Source organism: Triticum urartu, chromosome 6 (assembly GCF_003073215.2).
Source record: "Triticum urartu cultivar G1812 chromosome 6, Tu2.1, whole genome shotgun sequence".
Classification (NCBI taxonomy): Eukaryota; Viridiplantae; Streptophyta; class Magnoliopsida; order Poales; family Poaceae; genus Triticum; species Triticum urartu.
In genome coordinates, this window is record NC_053027.1 from 533052423 (window position 1) to 533073211 (window position 20789).

The window sequence follows — 20789 nt, forward strand, 5'->3', positions numbered from 1 at the left end:
TTTGGGCCCGATGCGTCAAGATTACGTGGGCTAAAATGGGCTTGGAGGTCCAGGTCGTCAACTCAGCCCGTGGTGACTTGGATGTCAAACGGGCCTGGCCGCGTCTTCCTCCTCGGCTCCGATACCCATTCCCGAGCGGCGGAAAAAGAGAAACAGAGCGGCGGCGATCGCCAACGCCGACCGAGGGAGGGAAGCCATGGGCGCCGCCGTGGCGGGGTGGACGGTGGCGGCGGTGCTGCTGCAGGTCGCGGGCCTCTCCCTCTTCCTCTACGGCTTCTTCCCCGTCAAGCCCACGCTCCCGGGCTTCAGGTCCGCGCCTCCGCCTCTGCTCAGCCCCGCTTTTCTCTTGAGCCGGCAGGCGGTGTTCGTTTGCTCCGACTGACCCGTGTCTGGTGTGTGGTTTGTCACCCTGCAGTGGCGCGGAGAGCTACCGGGCGCCGTCGTGCGGCCCCGTCGTCGGCGGGGAGGGGCCGGCGCTTCCTCCGGATCAGCTCAGATCGCTCTACAGGGTACGGCACTGCTTCCGTTTCGATTGCTCGCCCTGCAGTTTAGTAGATCCGCGTAGTACTGTTTCAGTCCAGTGGCGGAGCTTGCACCGACAACAAGGAGGGGCCAGCATCAGAAGATGCACAGAATTAGTAATTTATGATGATTTTCTTCAGCTCTAATCACTTAGATACTCTAAATATCAGTACTGTGGGGTGGGGTGTGTGTGGGAGAGGGGGGCGTTGGCCCCCCTTGGCCCCAATGAAGCTTTGCTAATGCTCTGATGTTTGTCAAGGTGTCATGTCCCAACCTATGATTGGATTGACAACACAACGGCACGCACGAAGTACAATAGAAATTGGGGTTGGGTAATACAAGATCAGAGTTTAAGACAGGATCAGCAAAGTATTTTGGCGCGGAACGAGATGAAGTGGAGGAAGGAGGAGGCTGCTGCCTAATTCATTTTCTGGTCCATGCCCTTCCATCTGCTCCTGCCTACTGTAGGATGATTGTCTTCAATCACTTCAATACTCTAAATATCACTGCTGGTTTTACACAGTTGTACGAATGTAGGGAGGGGATGACCTACCTTGGCCCCAATGATGCTTTGCCGCTAGTTGCAGAATGTTCTTATGTCTGTCCGTCAAATCCTAAATTACTGCTGTTTTGCGTTATAGAATGTTATGGTGAGCCAAAGATTTTAAAGTAGCGCAAATATTTTCAAGGTTGCCAGATTTTATGCTGATACAGAACTTCATATATACTCAAATTTAGTACAAGTTATTATGCATTTTATACTGACGAGCTTTCCTACAGCTTCTTATGTACTCGGTTTAAGTTATGCATTTACGGTTTTTAATGCTTGCGATTTTGTGTATGGTTCATTCCAGGAACTTTCGGAGGTCCCCCATGTGTATGATCGCTTGGTATTGATGGTATGCCCTCAATTTATATGCCTATTACTGGCAGCATAATCCAATACATTTGTATGGATATTTATCTTACCTTTTAATGTTTGGCCTTTTGAGTCTATGAATGTCAATTTAGGTGATAGATGGGCTACCTGCTGAATTTGTACTGGGGAGAGGTGGAAAACCTCCAGCCAAAGAAATGATGGAGTCAATGCCATACACACAGTCTCTGTTAGCTGGTTGCAGAGCAGTGGGTTATCATGCAAAGGCTGCACCTCCAACCGTTACAATGCCCCGGCTAAAAGTATGACTTATTTTACATAGGGATATTTATTCGTACAAATGCCAAATGTTGAGCAATCTTTAGCGTATATTTTTTTCAGGCAATGGTGTCAGGGGCAATTGGAGGTTTTCTAGATGTAGCACTTAACTTCAATACTCAAGCTTTCTTGGATGACAATCTTCTTGGTTAGAACCTCTTGCTACCTTTTCTCCCTATTTCTCTGTCTTGCTGGCCCAACTTTGTATGCCAAATTAGCAATAAGGAATTGCTTATAAGTGCACTTTTATATTTATCACAGATCAGCTTCATACGATTGGTTATAAGTTAGTGATGTTGGGAGATGAAACATGGATCAAATTGTTCCCAACACTGTTCTACAGACAAGATGGAGTGAGCAGTTTTTATGTAAGTCCTGTCTCATGCTTCACATGCTTTTCTTGCAACGATATTTGATGATAATTGATTATTGGAGGACAACATCATAAACCTTAAACGCTGATAGGTTTGGTTTCTATCGTCTGAAGCACCGATTTAACAATTACTTTACAACAAATAATCAATTCATCCCTGTGTTTTTTTTTTCAGAACAAAAATATATATATACTGAAGTCACTAACTGATAAACCAAATTTCGACATTTGAAATTTTAGGTGCTTGGCATCTCCTTGCCATCTGTCGGGCTACTTTTCTCTGCTGAACATATGACACTCTTTAAGGAGTGTATCCACTACTTTCCCTTTGCGTACAGATATTCGGATATTAGGCACTTGATCATTTGATTTGCTGCTTAATTTGTGCTAATAACAGTGATTTCTTTGTTCTCTACAGCCTGGTCCATTATTAGTTGAACTTACTTTAATGATTTGTAACTATATTGCAGGTTAAAGATACGGTTGAGGTTGATTTCAATGTTTCTCGCCATCTGGAATCTGAACTTGCTGCAAAAGACTGGGATGCACTGGTGCAGTTTTACTTTTTAGTGATGCTTCTGTGCATGTTCGCTTGTTTTATCATTTGTGACAGATAATGCTATCTCATTCTCTGGATTCCAACCTTGTAGTCCAAGTGTCCAGCTAATGTTTGTTATGGTCGATGTCTAACTTTCTTTACTTGCATTAGCTTTTTTGGTTGTTTGATAAAGTTAACTACAATCTTTTAGGCTGATACTGAGAAATTCCTTTATTTGACATTTTCAGATTCTTCACTATTTAGGTTTAGATCATGTTGGCCATATAGGCGGCCGCCAGAGGTATATTCCATATCAGTTTCATGTATTTTTGTTTGATCAATGTGTAGTTTGAATTCAAGTTTGAAATGACAGCAATTTGATGACCCCAAAGCTGAAGGAGATGGATGATGTTATTAGAAGGATCCATGCTGCAGTTAAGAGCAGTCAGGATAGTTCACACAGAACACTTTTGGTATGTGATCCTTTCATTTCTACAAAATACAAATCTGCTTTTCTAGTAGCATAGATTTAATGTTGCGTAGAAGTTTACTCCAACATCTGCAGTAGATTGCTTCGAGAATCCATTAGTAATACTGATTACTCAGATGTGTGTCTAAGAAATTCTGCTTTCTGATGCCTTCCTCACTTATGATATTTATGATTTCTATGGGTGCAGGGGTTGCAACTCAATTTTGCATCTTGCATCCAAATCTTCCAAGTTGCATTAAAAATGCTTGGACGTACAATATTTTCCCATTACTTTAAGTTCAGTAGTGTGTACACTTCGCTGGAGAACTGAATATTTGATAATTAAACATAAATAGAACTGTTGGTAAGGATCTATAGGGTCTATGTACAACCAAAAATTAGTGGGTGTGAAAACAAGACGATCCACCAAAAAACATGAATTGCCAAGCTACCACATCTGAAAAGATAAAGGTTCTACACTATTTCTCATAAGGATTTTTGCTCTGCCCCTACATTTCAGGTTGTGGTCAGTGATCATGGAATGACTGAAGTTGGTAATCATGGAGGATCTTCTTATGAAGAAACTGACTCCCTTGCCCTTTTTATAGGACACAGTGTTGAGAGCTCATATTGTTCACCTTATGAACAGAAAGAAGCACTTCAAGTATGATATATACTTCTCTCAGCCTTGTCCCTTCGAAGCTCTAGTTCAGTTTGTAGTATACTTGTGAGTTTTGATAGGAATTTTGGCAGTCTGTGATTATTTTCTTAGAAAACTTTCTTTGGCAATCAAGCTGAAGAAAGCAGTAATATCTGTTAGATAGTGTTTCAAGATACCATCACGCAACTCTGACCAGTCACCTTTTTTTGCCAGGTTGACCTTGCCCCAACTCTAGCTCTTCTCTTTGGCATACCGATTCCCAAAAACAATATAGGTGTCTTGCTTCCGGAGCTTTTTAATTCTTTGACAGGTGAATATTTGTACCTTCTTTCTCAAATGTGTTGCGCATCTGGAAGTGGAAGTAGATGTTTTATGCTTGTAGACTTAATATTGATTTCGATAGGTTTAAGTTCCTCTTGGATGTATAAGTGCGCCTTTTCTTATTGTTACGTTCTCAATTACATCAGAATATTGTGATTGTGAACAAATTACAATATTAAGTACTCTGAGCTATCAGCTCTGAAATGGTGTGTGCATCTTGTCTCAGATGACCAAAAACTACGCACCCTAGAACTGAACTCGTGGCAAATCTTAAGATTGTTAGAAGAACAGAGACCTGCTTTCTGCTCTGAAGATTGTGTTGATTCAAAGGATGACTTTGGAGTTGATATGCTTCCTGGATCTATTGAGGAAAAGTTGTGTCGTTTGCTTTCTAAGGCTTTTGCTTCTCATCGATCCTCACTTCTTCATCGAGATTCTGATTTCAGGTGAGTTTATGGTCGTAATTTCCTAAAAAGTTATTAATACAATCGCCGCCAACGCTTAAAAGAACTCTGCTCTTCCAGGTCCGTTGAAGCAGCTGGGCTCTTTGGGACTGCTGTGGACTCCTACTCTGGCTTCTTAAGACATGCGAGTGAGTGGTTATCTCACAGAGCGACCGATGTAATTTTACTACCTTTGCAGTGTTATAATTTTATACCCTACTTTGCAGTTGCCTTTATTCTGAATGACTTATCTCCTTTCACTGTATATATTTGCAGAAACCACTCTATTTGCTTGTCTCTGCAATCTCCTTGATGATTATTTCATGTTTTTCTCTTGCCGGAATTATCTCTTGCATATTTAAGGGGAAGTCACAAATTAAAGCTGAACACCATTCTGAGTTGGATTTGGATAAACATTGGCACCTTGATGAGGTTTTCATTCTAATGGGGATTTTGATCTATGTTGCCAGCCTTGGTTCAAGCTCTTTTGTTGAAGAAGAGCAGTATATATGGCATTTTCTCACTTCTACTCTATATTTAATATTTCTCATGAAGACAGTCCAATCAATGTTGAAAGAAACAAACTCAACAGTAGTCCATAGATCGGAAGCAAATATGTTTCGCAGAAATAGCTCCTCTTATCTTGCCAGCTATAAGCTAACCCCAGGACAGCAAGATGGATGCAAGTTATATACTGTCCTTATTGTTCTTGTTGCTGGGAGAATTCTAAGAGCCTGGTATCAAGGTGGGATTAACTGGGTTCACTTTCCTGACATTTCAAAGATATTGACCCAGTCTGACTCTTCTATTGTAAAGTCTCTGCAAAGTATCTCAGTTCTTGCAGTTGTGGTATTATATTCAGTTTCACTCATGTTACTGAGAACAAGGAGAATTCTTATTATAGGGCTATGGTTGAGTCACCTTTCGTGTGGGCTTTTAGTTATGCTTCATATCTGGAAAAGTCAGGTTGATACTTCGACACCAATCAACCATAGCACAACATCAATAGCTCAGATATTCTATGTCATCGCAAGTATTTCAGTAACTTGCACTTTTCTTTTATCGCCATGGATATTTCCAACACATTCTAAAGAAGCAGAACCAACATCCTCCTCCGGCTCCAATCCTGAAAAGGCGCATGGCCTCAATCATTCAGTGTTCTTGACTGGAGTAACATATACAATGTTCTGGTGCCTCCTTCAATTGCTTCTGCAACAACCCATAAATGCAATTCCTGTTTTGCTTATTCTCTTGCAAATAATCTCGAGCGTGATTTATTTTTCTCTGGAGAAATCATTGCATAGGCAATGGGTGCAGGTTAGTTTATTCTTTATGATCTTTGTTCGACCACCATGTTCTTTTCCCCAGGTTCATGGAATCATGGGAAGTGGTTATTTTCATTGGCTAACAATTGGGCAATAAACGGTGTAGGTTGTCGCAATGCAATTCTTGGGAATGACCGGCCACTTTGGTCTTGGGAACACGAATAGCCTCGCCAGCATCGATGTTGCTGGAGCTTTCATTGTAAGTTTAACATTAACTTTCTGAAGAAGTGCCTCTTCTCCCAATTTATTTCAGATTTAACCATCTACTTTTAACAGGGCATCTCAAGCTACTCCACGGTCCTTTCTGGGGTGCTGATGTTCATCATTACATATGGGTCACCTCTGCTGTTATACCTCGGGATGGTGGTTCACATGTCGGTGAAAGATAGTACTGATATCTCCACTCCACAGAAATGGAGCAGCATCCTGAACAGAATGATCGCACTGCCCTGTTTGCTCCCTTTGCTCATCAATTCTATTGCCCTGACTTCATACACCATCGTTCTGCTGCTCATGAGGAACCACTTGTTTGTCTGGAGTGTGTTCTCGCCAAAGTAAGTGCTCAATGGAATCTTTACAAGCATAATGTTTAGTTACTTCATAATTTAAGCGCTCAATGGAAGGGCCGGCGTCAGAATGTTTTCACTGGTTGTGATGGTTGTTGTGGATACATGTTTACTTGCTCCAGCATATAGATCGTTTGCCTATGCTTACATCTGGTTTCTAATGCTATCTGACGAACTCCGTTCCCCACTGGCAACAGGTACCTCTACGTCTGCGCGGCGACGGTGTGCACATATGCTGGAGTGCTGATTATAGCCATGACCGGGGCGTACACCTGCGCCGTGTTCTCGTTCAGGACGAGGAACTACAGAGACAAATCCGTGGATCAGATCGACGGCTAGGTTTCCTGAATTAGCAGGCATTTTGTTAGAGAAGGAAAAATAGTACTAGTAGTAGCATCGTCTTGGTCACAGGTTTTTCAGACAAATCTTGCTTTGTCTCTGAAGAGTGTAAACAACGCGCCTTCCCTTTGATTTCCTGACCATTTTTAGACCAATCTTTTTGTTTTGTTCCGGCATTTTTACCGTATTTATTAGGCACCCACGGTATAATCAACAATCCATATATTATTGTTTCAAATCACAACCAAAAGAATGTGTATACAAAGAGCCAATGTACACTCTCCTACTACCAAACAAGCACATAAAACACATACTAGTAATAAACACGTATTGCAGCAGCAACGTTGAATTCTTGCCCGGCTCAACTCAAACCAGCATGGCTCCAACTGCGAGGATCGCTGCGAACAACGCAGGCACATGAGCACCGTCTCTCCAGGCAGAGCTGGGCGCCACCTGCGGCCTCGTCTGCCCCTGGCTCTGGCTCCCCGCCGGTGGGGTCGCCACGGTGGTTCCCGACGGCGACGCCGGCGCCACTGCGGGTGCAAATTGGACAGCATCATCAGCGAGGCTTCATCAGTGAGAATCAACAGCGACATAAGAAGAGAAAGAGAAAGTTGGTGTGGCGAGTGGAGTTTCTTACGCAGCGGGGGCATGGCGGGAGATGCCGCCGAGGTCGCGACGGGGCCCGGAGCTGGAGCCGGGAGCTGCGCCGACGCATCTGCAGTTCATCGCCAACTCCGATCGTCAATGCAAACCTCACATCACAGTCTGATGATCCTCGTTGCCTGCGGGGACGTACCTTTGCACTGAAGCGGGACGGCCATGGAGTTGCAGGCCCTGGGCAGCGTGACGGCGAGCGTGCGGTTGACCGGCACGCCGCCGAGCGGCACGCTGCCGGTGAGGAGGAGGCACGCGCAGCCCGTGCTGGCGTTCACCAACGCCGACAGGGACCGGCAGCAGGCCACCGTCGGCGATGTTGAGCTGGTGCTGTTGGTGATGTAGCCGAGGCACGGCGTGAAGCTGGAGACGAGCGACGCCGTGCAGGACGCGGCCTGCCCGGACGCCGGCGCCGGCAAGGCCAGGGCCAGCAGCACGGCCGCGGACACGGCGAGCGCGAGCAGCTTGAGGTCCATCACGATACTGTTACCAGCTCGTAGTGTTTTTTGGAGGGAAGATCAAGAGCGTGGATCGACCAACGAGGCTGTGGTGGAATGCATCGTCTGTTGGCTGCGTGCGATTATATATACGTGCGGAGGCGTGTGAGGCTGGTGGTAGTGGTGGTGGTGGATCAGAGGGTAGCTGCACCAGTGTAGCTACCATAACTAACCGTCATCTGCCTTCTAAACTGTTTCTTTTCAGGAAAGGTGTTGAGGTGTGGATGGTTGAGATCATCCGTCCGGTAGGAGGATTAGGAAGGGCCCGTCACCAACAAATGCTTGCTTTCGTCTCCTTGACCGTCCATGCATCGGCCCCCGTCAGTGTAGTAACTACAGCGTGTTTTCGTTGCTGATGAAGAAACCACACCTACTCACCTAGCATGTGATGAGGTGGTGACGAGAAGAGTATAACACTTGAAAAAGAGTTAATTACACGATAGTACCACATTTGGGGCAGTGATGGCGAATTGGTACCACTTTTGGTAATTTTTACGTGTCAGTACCATGTTTGGGTCGAACCGTTGCAAATCAGACTAAACTTCGTATTTCTACGTATTGACGCTGGAACTTACCGCTCGGGCCCGCGCGTCAGCTGCCACGCTGGCGAAACGGCACCCGCCCGCTCGCTCGATACATGCGGTCCGGCTCGTACCGGACCGGCCCGTGCTCTGTCTCTCCTCCTCCTCGCTCGTGCCTCCCTCCTCGCTCCTCTGTCGTCCCCCTCGTCGCCGCCCGCAGCGTTGCCGGACCGGACCGCCACCGCCCGTCATGGTTTTCGAAGACGAAAGCAGTGACGACACATCCAGCCTGCCGTACATGCACTCGACCTCATCCATGGACGGGCTTAACCAGGTGATTTTCTTTGAGCTAGGTTTAGGGTTAGGGTTTCGAATTTGGGCCTTTTTGATTTGGTTGATTTCGCTGGGTTTTGATTTGGGCATTTTGTTTGTATGAGCTTCGGTAGGTCTCTTTCAGCGTTGAAGATCCAGATTACCAGGGGCTTGAGCTGGAAACGATGTCGCCATGTGAGAAGCACGGCAAGGCATCTGAGAGGCTTGTCGCATTTGAAGGAACAAACACAGGGAGAAGGTTCTTAGCATGTGCAGAGCCGGTATGAATTGTAGGCTGATAGTGGGATATTATATTTAGGTTGGTAGTGTCATATTATTGTTGGTTTTACAGTGGCATTCTTCTTGCTATCATGTGAAATATTCAGTATCGGACTTCTACAGGTTTTATGTTGCTGTTGTGGCATTTTTATGTAGTTGAATGACAGTGCACTGTTAATTATGTTGTTGTTACACTTTTGCTCCTGTTTGGAACTAAATATTGAGTGAACTGTTACTTTTATGTTGGGATGCACCTGCTGTTATGTATCTAAATACTACAAATATTGAGTTGAATGGATAGTATGTACTACATATGGTTTGGTAGTTCACCAAGTTTGTAGTTTGAGATTGCTCTTGTTTTGTAGTTGATTAGCAAAATCTAGTTCAAATCTGTAGGTGAGTGGTGTTGTAATTTGTCATGGAGTACTCTTTGGCATGCTGTTATTTACTGGGTATGTACACCTCAATTACCAGTGTAGCTTAGTGGTGCTATTATTACCAATGTAGAAAGGAAAAACAGTGCTATTGCTTTGCACTAGTTATTTACCTGTGGTATGAACGAACTTGTTTATTTTTTATCTTTTTGCTCTTTTTGCAGGAAGGGCAGAATTATGGGTTTGTTGAATGGGTTGATCAACAGTGGCCCCCAACAATGCAAAATGCATTGTTGAAGCTGTGGGCAATGGTTGAAGATAGCAAGATTGCTAGGGTGAATGATAATCTTGAAAGTTCTTTCGCTATCCACCATCTGACAGAAGAGAAGAACAAGTTGGAGGCCAACTATGACAAGCTAGTCCAAGATGTGCATGAGCTTATGAGCTTCCAAGAGGAGAGGGTGGTGGATTTCAGACATCTGCAGTCTGCCATTACATATCAGCATGAATGCAGAAGTGAAACTAGTGGCTGATATGAAGGCACAGATGGCAAAGAAAGATGCAGAGTCTGAGAAGCTTAAGCAGAATTATGAAGTGCTACTGAACCTGACAAGAGCTCAAGCTACAGTTATCCAGAACCTGAAGTTGAAGCATATTATAGAGAAGCAATTGCTTAGTGAAGCTAAGATGAACTTGGAGTTGAAGAATGCAGAGCTCACAAAGTCTGAGGAGAAGCTCACCCAAGATAAGCCAGAGTTGAAGTTTCAGGTTGCTGATTTGCTTAAGGGAAAGGAAAAGCATGGTGAAGAGATGGGGCGGCTAGAGCTTCAGTTTGCTGAGTTGATGAAGGCAGAGGAGAAGCTGAAGGAGAAGATCAAGGGGATCCAGGCCATCTTAGAGAAGTGAAGAATATGAAACTAGTGGGCAATGCTGACCTTTTGGGCATGATGGTTGTGTAGTGTATGGCTCTACTAAATGTGAACTCCTCTAAGATGAACTATGTCTGTGTATGTATGTAGTAAATATGCTTTTCATCCTTTTGTGAGAAAAGGATGAACTATGCATCTAAACTCCACTATGTATTGTGAACAATGGTTGTGTACCCTATAATATGTTGAACTCCAGTTGTCGTGGTTCTAAGTCTAACAGTAATGTAGGGGGGTAGGTATGGAGAGGCGAGATCTTAGCTATGGAGAAGTTGTAAGAACACGAGGTTTACGAGTTCAGGACCTTCTCGGAGGAAGTAACGGCCCTACGTCTCGGAGCCCGGAGGCGGTCGACTGGATTATGCGTGTATGAATTACAGGGGTGCGAACCCTTTACACTGAGGAGGGGGGTGGCTTATATAGAGTTCGCCGGACCCCTCCAGCCCTCAGTTGTGCAGGGTTTAAATACATTAATGTCAGGCGTTACTGGTAACGCCCCTAATAAAGTGTTATGATGACCATAAAAGCTACTTAATAACCGACCGTTAGCATGCGGAGTGCCTTTAGGTCTCCTGGCCGTTGAGTGGTTTGGTCTTGGTCGAGTGATTGTTTCTTGGTCGAGTATCTTCGAGTCTGTCAAGTGGAACACCTCCAAGTCGATTGAAAGGTGATTTCTTCTGGAGATGTCCTTGGGTAGGTCAGTTTGGACAGGTCCATGACCCTACCCTAGGTACATAGCTTCATCATTAGCCCCCGAATGGATCGAGGTTTGAGTGGGGAAGGAGTTGAGAATTTCCCCGACTCATCTTTCATGCCATGAGCATATCTGGTTTCGGATCAATGAACCTGAGTGATGACAACAACTTCCTTTTCAGTCGCCTTGATCCATTCTTAGTTTTTATCGAGTGAGTTCCTTTACTTGAAAGGCTCCGAGTGACGGTGTGGAGGAGATCTCCGGTCTGACAAGTTGTTCTGCTGCCCGCGGATTTCACGGGATCCGAATTTTGGAAAGCGCGTGGGACGGGGGAGGCCGCTGTAATCGGATGGGATAGGGCGGAGCCTCCTCGATCCCCGCGCCACCTTTTTCGCCACGTATCGCGCGCGCGATTGCTACGGGATTTGACAGGACCGCCCGGGCCTACTAGTCAGCCACTCGGAAGCGGCCTCATATAAGGCGTCGGACCGGGGTCTCTCGAACAGTGCGTCCCCATTATCTCTTCTCCTCTTCAGGCTCCTTCGTTGCGCTTGCTCTCGCCCCAGCGCCACCGCTCCGTACGCATCTCGCCAGCGACGATGGTGAAGGAGAAGACGGCGGCTCTGGAGCGGGCGAAGAAGGCGACGGCAAAGGCGAAGGGGAAGGCGACCAGTCGGGGTGGATCTTCCTCGCGAACCGGCCTGCCGAAGGGCTGGATCCAGGGCGACTGGATCCGCTCGACGATCACCCAAGAGGACCTCGACGACCTAGCCGAAGGAGGGCTGATCCCCTATGAATCGGCGCGGCTTCCGGGGAAGGAATTCGAGCCGCAACCTCGGGAGGGTGAGCGCGTTCTCCTTGCCACCCACGTCGACCGTGGATTTTCCTTGCCTCCTCACCCTTTCTTTCGGGGATTTCTGAACTTCTTTGGGGCACAACTCCACCACTTCACCCCCAAAACAATCGTTTATCTCGCCACTTTCGTTTCTTTGTGTGAGAATTTCCTGGGTTGTCGGCCTCACTGGGGCCTTTTCAAGCACATTTTTACTTGTCGCTCTCAGACGGTGAAAAAGGCCAATCCGAGTGACGACAGAACTCAAGTGATTCAGATGTGTGGGGGTCTTGGTGTTCAAATGAGAGGGAAAAGTTCCTTTTCGGCCATGATTCTTCCCGACTCGGTTCGCGGATGGCAGTCAACCTGGTTTTACTGCAAAGACCAGTCGACGCCAGGGCAGTCGACTGGCCTCCCTCCTTTTACCATGGACCGAGTGAGGAAACCCTCCTCTTTGAAGGTGCTCCCAGAGGAGAAGGCGCAGGTGAGGGTGTTGGTCGAGCGAGTGGTCCAGCTTATCCGTGATGGGGTCACCGGTATGGATCTCTTGGAGGTCTTCCTTCAGCGGCGCATCCAGCCTCTTCAAGCCTGAGACCATCCGATGTGGATGTATTCGGGTCTTGAAGACTCCACTCGGATTCAACTGGAGGAGGTCGATGACGACACACTGGAGAAGTGGCTGTCGGGCATGACCGGAAACAAGGACAACCCCAGGGGAGCCAGGAGAGTTCCTCCATTCGACTAGTCCCATGTACCAGAGAAGGTCCGATTCCGAGCTTAAGATTGGCATCCCCGTTGCTTCTGCGTGAGTGTCTCCCTTTGTATTCACTCGACGCCCCGTGCTGTTCGTTTTTCTTGTTTTAACCAGACGGACTTTGGAACTGGCAGCGCTGCTACTTCCGGGACCTCAGCTTACAGGGACGAGGATGAGGTAATGGAGGATGTGGTCACTTCCAATCTGGGTATGATTTCTGCCATTCTGTCTTTATTTGGTCAACCCAACTGCAATGTGCACCATTGGGTGATGTGATTTTGGTGATTGAACTTTGTACAGCTCCCAACATTATCGACCTCCCCGATGATGATGAAGAGCCCGAGGGGCCTTTGACGAGGAAGAATAGGCAAGCCCTACAAGCAAGGTGTCACAGTCGACACTGAGGGCGGAACCAACCGTTCAGGACGCTGGCGACGCCAATCGGGGTTCTGTTACCTTCGCCGTGCCAGTGTCGAATGCCTTGCCTTCTTCGTCGACTGCTCAGGCCCCTGTTGACCCACCTTCAGTTTTTGCGACCCATCATGTCCCAGAGGACGAAGTGAATGCTGCCAAGGAAGCCATACGCCAGGCGGGCATCATGATGGAGAAGATGAAGACGGTGCGGGACACCAGTCAGGCCGCCTACGACGCCAGCTCGGCTCTCCAAAGCAACATTCAGGTTAGTTGGTGACCGCTTGTTCTGTTAGGATATGCTATCTGAAGACTCTTTCCGAAAATCTTTGCATCTGTACACCCACTGGGTGCGTCGATTGAATTTTTGAACTAGTGGGGGCACGCTGAGTGCACCCACTGGGTGTAGTCCCCGAGACTACGGTGGACTGCTGGCAGTCGACTGTAGTCTTTGTATTTTGTCGAGTGTAAACCGAACTGGTAGTTTGTCTCTTCCACTCGGCCTGGTCGAGTGGGATTAGGACCGGTGGGGGCACACCAAGTGCACCCACTGGGTGTAGTCCCCGAGACCGCGGTCGACTGCTGGCAGTCGACTGTGGTCTGAGTTCTACTTTCTCTCCTCTTTTTTTTACTCCCTGCACTCGACTCTGGTGGGCCGGTCGAGTGGGATTAGGACCGATGGGGGCACGCAAAGTGCACCCACTGGGTGTAGTCCCCGAGACTATGGTGGACTGCGGGAAGTCGACCGTAGTCTTAGTACTTATTGTCTTTGTCGTTTTTCTCTGTAAAATAACTTCTCCTCTTTGATTTCAGAAATCTTGTGATATTGGAGCTCGCTTTGCTGACTTGGAGAAACAGCAGATCCAACTGAACCTTGACTTGGAGCTGGCCAAGACAGAGCTGCAAAAGGTCCGGGACGGCGTCAATGGTAAGACGAGTTTGTCGACTGGTTTGTCTTAGGCTTGAGTGCCCCTCTGCTCTTTCTGAATCAAGCATCATTTCTTTGCAGAAAAACTGAGAGAAGCTCTGGCGAAGAAGGATCAAGATTTGGCTGCTGCTTGAAAGGAAGCTGACGACAGAACCGCTCTGGCTGAACAGAAACTGGCTTCGGTCGGCCAGTTGGAAGAAGAGAATATCAAGATGAAATCTGCTCTGAACGAAGCCAACAAGGAGTGCTCGCGCTGGAAGAAGGACAATCTCAACCCGTGCGAGAAGATGGAAGGCATCGCTCGCAAGAGGGACGATCTAGAGAGCTATCTGAGGAGCCTTGCCAAGAAGTTGTTCATCAAGCTTGAAGGTGCACATTTTTTTCCAACTGATTGTTTTGTGTCGACTCAGCGTACGAAAATTGACTTATCCTTGGATCGTGAATGCAGAGTTTTGCCAGAACTTTGAGGAGGAGACTGGGCGGATTGAGCCAGGTTTGGACCCAATCAATTCTCCCGTGAAAGATGAAACTGCCATGAATCTGCTCCGACTGGAATCCCACATCGATGATGTTGTGGACTACTTGGCTCGACTGAAGGTCGCTACGTCATGGATCGACCCGGCACTTTGGCCAGAGGCCATGCTCCAGAATGATCTTGAGTCCCTGATGACTCGACTTAACGAGATCCCTGACCGAGTGCAGGAGTGGAAGAAATCTTCTACCCGGTGTGGTGCTGACGTGGCTCTGTCTTTGGTTCGTGTGCATTGCAAGGAGGTGCGACAGGATAAGCTGGCAGCAATCAAGGTCGCCAACACCCAGAAGCATGACTTCCGATCTTTTATGGAGACTTTCATCGCTGCAGCCACTCGGATCGCCGACGGCGTCGACCTAGACGAGTTCGTCGAGCCTGCTAGTCCTCCTCCCGCGGAGTGAACAAACTTTTATGCCTCACCTTAAATTTTCCTCGGAATGCCGAGTGATTTTTGTAACTGTTAAACTCTTTCGGGCTGAATGCCCGAGCACTTCGATCTGTGGTCCGGATCCTTTGGGATTTATCTGAACTTGGTTTATCATTGAATATCTTCATGAGTCACCGGTCGAGTGGAACTCGTTCTTCATTCGAGACAACTTTTGTATTCGTGGCGCAGCTCTGAAGGTGAAGGAAGTAGTCGGCGATGGAGCGCGCATTGTATTTGTGGCGAAGCTCCCCAGGAGAAGGTGGCAGTAGTCCTGCACTTCATCGTCCTTGCGGAGTGGGATGGAGCGCACGTTATATTTGTGGTGAAGCTCCCCAGGAGAAGGTGGTAGTAGTCCTGCACTTCGTCGTCCTTGCGGAGTGGGATGGAGCGCACGTTGTATTTGTGGCAAAGCTCCCAAGGAGAAGGTGGCAGTCGACCTGCACCTCGTCGTCCTTGAGGATTCAGATGTGTTTCGTACATAGGCGAGTACTGGACTGCAGCTAAGCCCCCGAGTGGGAGGGTCGCTCACCACTCGGTAGGATTTTCAAATACTTAGGCGAGTACTGGACTGCAGCTAAGCCCCCGAGTGGGAGGCTGGCTCACCACTCGGTAGGATTTTCAAATACTTAGGCGAGTACTGGACTGCAGCTAAGCCCCCGAGTGGGAGGGTCGCTCACCACTCGGTAGGATTTTCAAATACTTAGGCGAGTACTGGACTGCAGCTAAGCCCCCGAGTGGGAGGCTGGCTCACCACTCGGTAGGATTTTCAAATACTTAGGCGAGTACTGGACTGCAGCTAAGCCCCCGAGTGGGAGGCTGGCTCACCACTCGGTAGGATTTTCAAATACTTAGGCGAGTACTCGACTGCAGCTAAGCCCCCGAGTGGGAGGCTGGCTCACCACTCGATAGGATTTTCAAATACTTAGGCGAGTACTGGACTGCAGCTAAGCCCCCGAGTGGGAGGCTGGCTCACCACTCGGTAGGATTTTCAAATACTTAGGCGAGTACTGGACTGCAGCTAAGCCCCCGAGTGGGAGGGTCGCTCACCACTCGGTAGGATTTTCAAATACTTAGGCGAGTACTGGACTGCAGCTAAGCCCCCGAGTGGGAGGCTGGCTCACCACTCGGTAGGATTTTCAAATACTTAGGCGAGTACTAGACTTCAGCTAAGCCCCCGAGTGGGAGGCTGGCTCACCACTCGGTAGGATTTTCAAATACTTAGGCGAGTACTAGACTGCAGCTAAGCCCCCGAGTGGGAGGGTCGCTCACCACTCGGTAGGATTTTCAAATACTTAGGCGAGTACTGGACTGCAGCTAAGCCCCCGAGTGGGAGGCTGGCTCACCACTCGGTAGGATTTTCAAATACTTAGGGCATCTCCAGCCGTTCAGCCCCCCAGGAGGCATTTGTTCGCCGCTTGGGGGGCTACCGGCGAAAATTTTAGCTTGGGGTTGAAAAAATCTCCAGCCGTGAGACACCCCCAAGCGAAGCCGTCGAACGCGTCGCCTTCCGCTACTGCCGCCCCGCGCGTGCATGCGCACACCGGCCGCCGCCCACTTGCCAGCACGGCATGGATCCCGTCGCCGACGCGCCAGACCCGCCGGGCTTCGTCGTGACCGTCCTCGACACCCTAGGCGAGGAGGTGCTCGCGGTCATGTCCCCGGTCTCCATCTACACAGCGGTCCGCAGCCCGCCCGCCCGCGCTTGCAGCCCGTGCGCCCATGATGCCAGCCAACACGACGGCTCACCCGCATGCAGACAGCATGCCTGCAGCGGCTCGCGCTGATCGACTCACCGCTCCCCACGCCACGCCGCTCCTGCGCCTCCGCGGGTGCGCCCGGCAGCAGCCTGCGGTGCGCCGCCTCGCCGCTGTGCACGCATGTGCCCTTCTCTTGGGAGAGCTCCACCGGCGTGCCCAAGAGCAAGAGGGACACGCGGGAGGAGACGATGCCGCCGCCAAAGCTGCCGCCTGTGCGCTGGCCGCCGCAGTGCCCCACGAGGACCAACTGGTGCTACGGCAACGGGAGCGAGGCCAGCAACGATGACTGCAATGCGTCGTCCTTCTCCGACGCGCTGGACAGGACATCATCCTTGCCCGTGCGAATCGGCTCCTCAGCGTGCGCGCAACATCTCCACCCACGCCGGGGACGCCCGTGGCCTTGATGTGCTTGCCGGCGAGGGCGACGGGAAGGGGCGCTTGAAGAACCGCCTGGGCGTGGACCTGGCCGGTGAAGGCGACACCCCGGCCGGCAGCGGGCTGGTGCCCCGTGGGGTACGGGCTGGGCCAGGCAACCCCGGGCGTCTGGTGCGCGGGCGTGGTCAATCCGGAGTTGCGGCAGCGCGGGGTCCCGGTCCCGGCCGCGGCGGCCAGCGTGGGGTGCCGCGACGGCGGCGTCTGCGGCGCTGGCCGGGGCCGGCGAGTGAGTCTCCGCTCGGCGGCACCACGCGAGGTAGCACCGCCCCATGGCCGGGTCCCCGCCTCGGCCTGCCATGCACGCGCTGAAGAAGGCGTTCGCTGGCCATGCACATGGTGGGCCTGGGAGGAAAAGAGGAGAGAGAGTGAGGTCTGAGGCTGACTTGTGGGGGGTTTTGCATGCAAAATGGAGCGCCGGTGCCCCCAGCTGCGCCCCAGCTCTTTGGGTTTGGGTTGGTACCGCCGGGCGTAACTTTCTTCAAATCCGGCGCTTTTTGGACTCGTGGGGGCCTGACTGGGTGAAAAAATACGCGCCGGCGATGAAAAAAGCCTCCTGGGGGGCCTCTTGGGGGGACGGCTGGAGATGCCCTTAGGCGAGTACTGGACTGCAGCTAAGCCCCCGAGTGGGAGGCTGGCTCACCACTCGGTAGGATTTTCAAATACTTAGGCAAAACGGGTTCGCAGCTAAGCCCCCGAGTGGGAGGCTGGCTCACCACTCGGTAGGAAATTATGTTACAAACTTAGCCGAAACGGATTCGCAGCTAAGCCACCCACTGGGGGATTTCTCACACGAACAAAAACAATAACAATCACTGGGAAAATTATAACGCTCTTGTCTTTGATAAATAAACTACAGGAGTTTTTCTTATTACATCTCATCCGAGTGAGAATTCAAGTATAAAAGGGGTGGAGTAGCTCCGCATTCCAGGCTCGTGGCTCATCAATCTGGCGATCGACATTATAGAGGTGGTATGCTCCATTGTGGAGGACTCTGGTGACTATGAAGGGGCCTTCCCAAGTAGGAGCGAGTTTGTGTGGTTTCTGCTGATCCACTCGGAGGACTAAGTCTCCTTCTTGGAAGGCTCGACTCTTCACATTTCTGGCATGGAATCGACGCAAGTCTTGCTGATAGATGGTTGATCGGATCATGGCCATTTCTCTTTCTTCTTCCAGGAGGTCGACTGCGTCCTGCCGGGCTTGTTCTGCTTCATCTTCAGAGTAGAGCTCGACTCGGGGAGCGTTATGAAGCAGGTCACTCAGCAAGACTGCTTCGGCTCCGTAGACCAGAAAGAATGGGGTTCTTCCGGTCGATCGGTTCGGGGTTGTCCTCAATCCCCAAAGGAAGACTTCCAGCTATACCGAGTTTCTCCGTGTGTTTCTTTTGTGCTTGCTCTTTTACTTTTGCATTGCATCATGTCATCATGCCATCATGTCATTAACCTTTGCATCTCAACTCAACTAACAAATTGCATATATGGTTGACCTATTTAAATCGAGGGAAGGGTGACTTCTCTTTATAACATATCGTCCCAATATTTGGGAGCTATATTAAATATTTCTTTAATTTGGAAATCACCATAACACACTTGCATATTATCCCAATGCCTTTGTTATCTTAATTCTTGGTTTCCAACCTTGACATATATTCTTTCATCATATTCCGGAGCTCCACCAAAAATCCGAACATTTTTGGACCTTCCCAACCCTCACTTCCTATTCAAATCATTTGAATTTAAATCAAATGAGTTTGAATTTAAATCTTTCAATCTTGGCCATTTCTATTTTCGCGGAATGAGCACATTTTTGTGAATCCGGGGAAATTATTCCGATGCGCAACTCCTTCCCAAACCCTCTCTTTCTTCTCCTCTCCCTAATTTTTCTTTTCTGTTAAAGTAAATAAGATTTTAAGAGAGAGGGAGAAATAGCAGCAGTGCCCTTGGGCCTCACTGTTCAGCCCAGCAGCCTGGGATCTCTTCCTACGGCCTGTTCAAAAGGCCCGGTTGACCCCCCTTCTACTGGGCCGGCCCCAAGCCCACCTAACACTCTAACCCTAAAACCAACCCTGTCTCTGCCCGATCCCACTCACCCTCTCCCTCTCGTCCTCGTCCACCGCCGCCAGGGAGAAGCCCCGCACATCGATCTCTCCCTCGTCTCGCTCCTCCCTCGATCCCTCTCCTCCTCTGTTTCCTACGGCCCAGCGCCACCCACACCCGCAACGTGCCCCATCCCCGCACTCCCTCACGCATCGCCAGGGAGGGGATTTCCCCAACAAGCATGAGCCTCGTCGCCCCGCCTCCTTTTTCCTCACAGCGCCGCGGCCACAACCGAGCTTTTCCCCCGGCGAAGCCTCTTCTTCTCCTCCACCTCTCTGCGCCTCCTCGTCGCGCCGCTACCTGCCTCTGCGTGCGCGTCGCCCCGCCTTAGCGCCGCCGTCCTCCATGGCCGCAGCCAGCCAAGCTCGAAGCTCCCGCCGCCACCACCTCATCCCCGCGCTGTAGGGCGTCGCCTCCGGCCGAATCCAGCCGCCCGTGGCCTCTCCTCGAGCAGTGGCCGCCCACATCTCGCCGGAGAGACTCCTCCTCGCCGCCTCGATGTGCATCGAAGGTCTGGGCTCCGTGAACGAGTTCCCCGCGACCAGCGCCGCCGTGGCCGTTCCCTCGCCTTCCTCCTCTACGCCACCTGCCCGCCGGCAGGGCCTCGTCCCTACCTCCGGCGCGCCAAGTTTGTCGTCATCCTCCCCCTTGCTGTTGTTGCTCCTCGTAGGTCTTCCTGGTGCCCTCGTCTCTGCTCGCGGGAGGACGAGTGTGACCGCTGCTTCGATCTGCGATGTGCGAGACCCCTTGGCCTTGCTGTGATCTGGATATGTCGATACCACCGTTGCCACGTTGATTCCTCTGCCCTGGAGTACCTCAAGTTCATCTACACGAGGCTGCCAAGTACCTCTACGCATGGATATCGCCAAGTACCACGATGATATGAGAACAACTACCATCGACGTGCATCTTGCCAAATTCCACGACGCCGTAAAAGTTTCTTCCTGAACATGTACGACTACAACGTGAACGAGTACCACGATGACCCTCGAAGAGCTCGGATCCGTCAAGTTACACTACCGCCGATTAGTACGACTACCATCACAAAAACGAGACCGTCAAGACCGGACCGACAAGTACCTCAATGTCATGTGTATAACTGGCGGCGACCCTGAACAACTACGAAACGAGAACAACTACTTTGACTACCGTCGCAGAATGTCTACTTCCCCTACATCGCATCGAACTCGAACCCCTCCGATAACACACGCTTCGAAGGTATAACCCTGAGACGACTGCCCGTGAACGAATGCTTGCGATGCTTGAGATGCTCGTGTTTTGCACCATGTCCAAATTGTCACTCGTTTCCTTGTCGCCAACTCGTGGGACACCCGGAATCCGGGAGCGCCCGACCATTTTTGCACGCATCCACACACTTCTCCTTTGCATCGGTATCTCAATCGAGTTACCGGAACCGGAACGCTGCCGTGGCACCGTTTCGTTATCGTTGCCATGGCACCCTTTCCTTTCCACCACGGTGACAAATGCTTCATATGCTCTTGTTAACTTTTAATAAAAATTGCATAAACTTGTCCATGTCATCCGCATCATGATAACAACAATTAAAATGTTTAAATTGTTGTTGCAATAAATTACTAAGGCATATGG

General features: G+C 49.7%; 2 protein-coding genes across 3 annotated transcripts; one reads left to right on the top strand and one right to left on the bottom strand.

Moving 5' to 3' along the window:
* Positions 1 to 99: 99 nt before the first annotated feature.
* Positions 100 to 6907, top strand: LOC125514958 (GPI ethanolamine phosphate transferase 2). Of its 2 annotated transcripts, XM_048680345.1 has the most exons (17): positions 100 to 309; positions 416 to 509; positions 1377 to 1421; positions 1534 to 1701; positions 1781 to 1865; positions 1979 to 2085; positions 2561 to 2641; positions 2877 to 2929; positions 3002 to 3101; positions 3618 to 3761; positions 3972 to 4068; positions 4306 to 4525; positions 4604 to 4700; positions 4799 to 5839; positions 5954 to 6046; positions 6124 to 6401; positions 6611 to 6907. In XM_048680345.1, exons 1-17 carry the CDS (start codon positions 197 to 199, stop codon positions 6750 to 6752), a joined length of 2958 nt encoding a protein of 985 aa, XP_048536302.1. In that variant the 5' UTR covers positions 100 to 196; the 3' UTR covers positions 6753 to 6907. The 2 variants fall into 2 exon arrangements, with proteins under 2 accessions (XP_048536302.1, XP_048536303.1); XM_048680346.1 differs by lacking the exon at positions 100 to 309 and having other exon boundaries at positions 414 to 509; positions 1515 to 1701.
* Positions 6908 to 6959: 52 nt separating this feature from the next.
* LOC125514960 (non-specific lipid transfer protein GPI-anchored 20-like) lies at positions 6960 to 7959 on the bottom strand. Its single transcript, XM_048680348.1, has 3 exons — positions 7552 to 7959; positions 7393 to 7470; positions 6960 to 7285 (listed from the first exon to the last, which is right to left on the bottom strand). The coding sequence occupies exons 1-3, from the start codon at positions 7883 to 7885 to the stop codon at positions 7119 to 7121; spliced, it is 579 nt and encodes a 192-aa protein (XP_048536305.1). The 5' UTR covers positions 7886 to 7959; the 3' UTR covers positions 6960 to 7118.
* Between the last annotated feature and the right edge of the window lie 12830 nt (positions 7960 to 20789).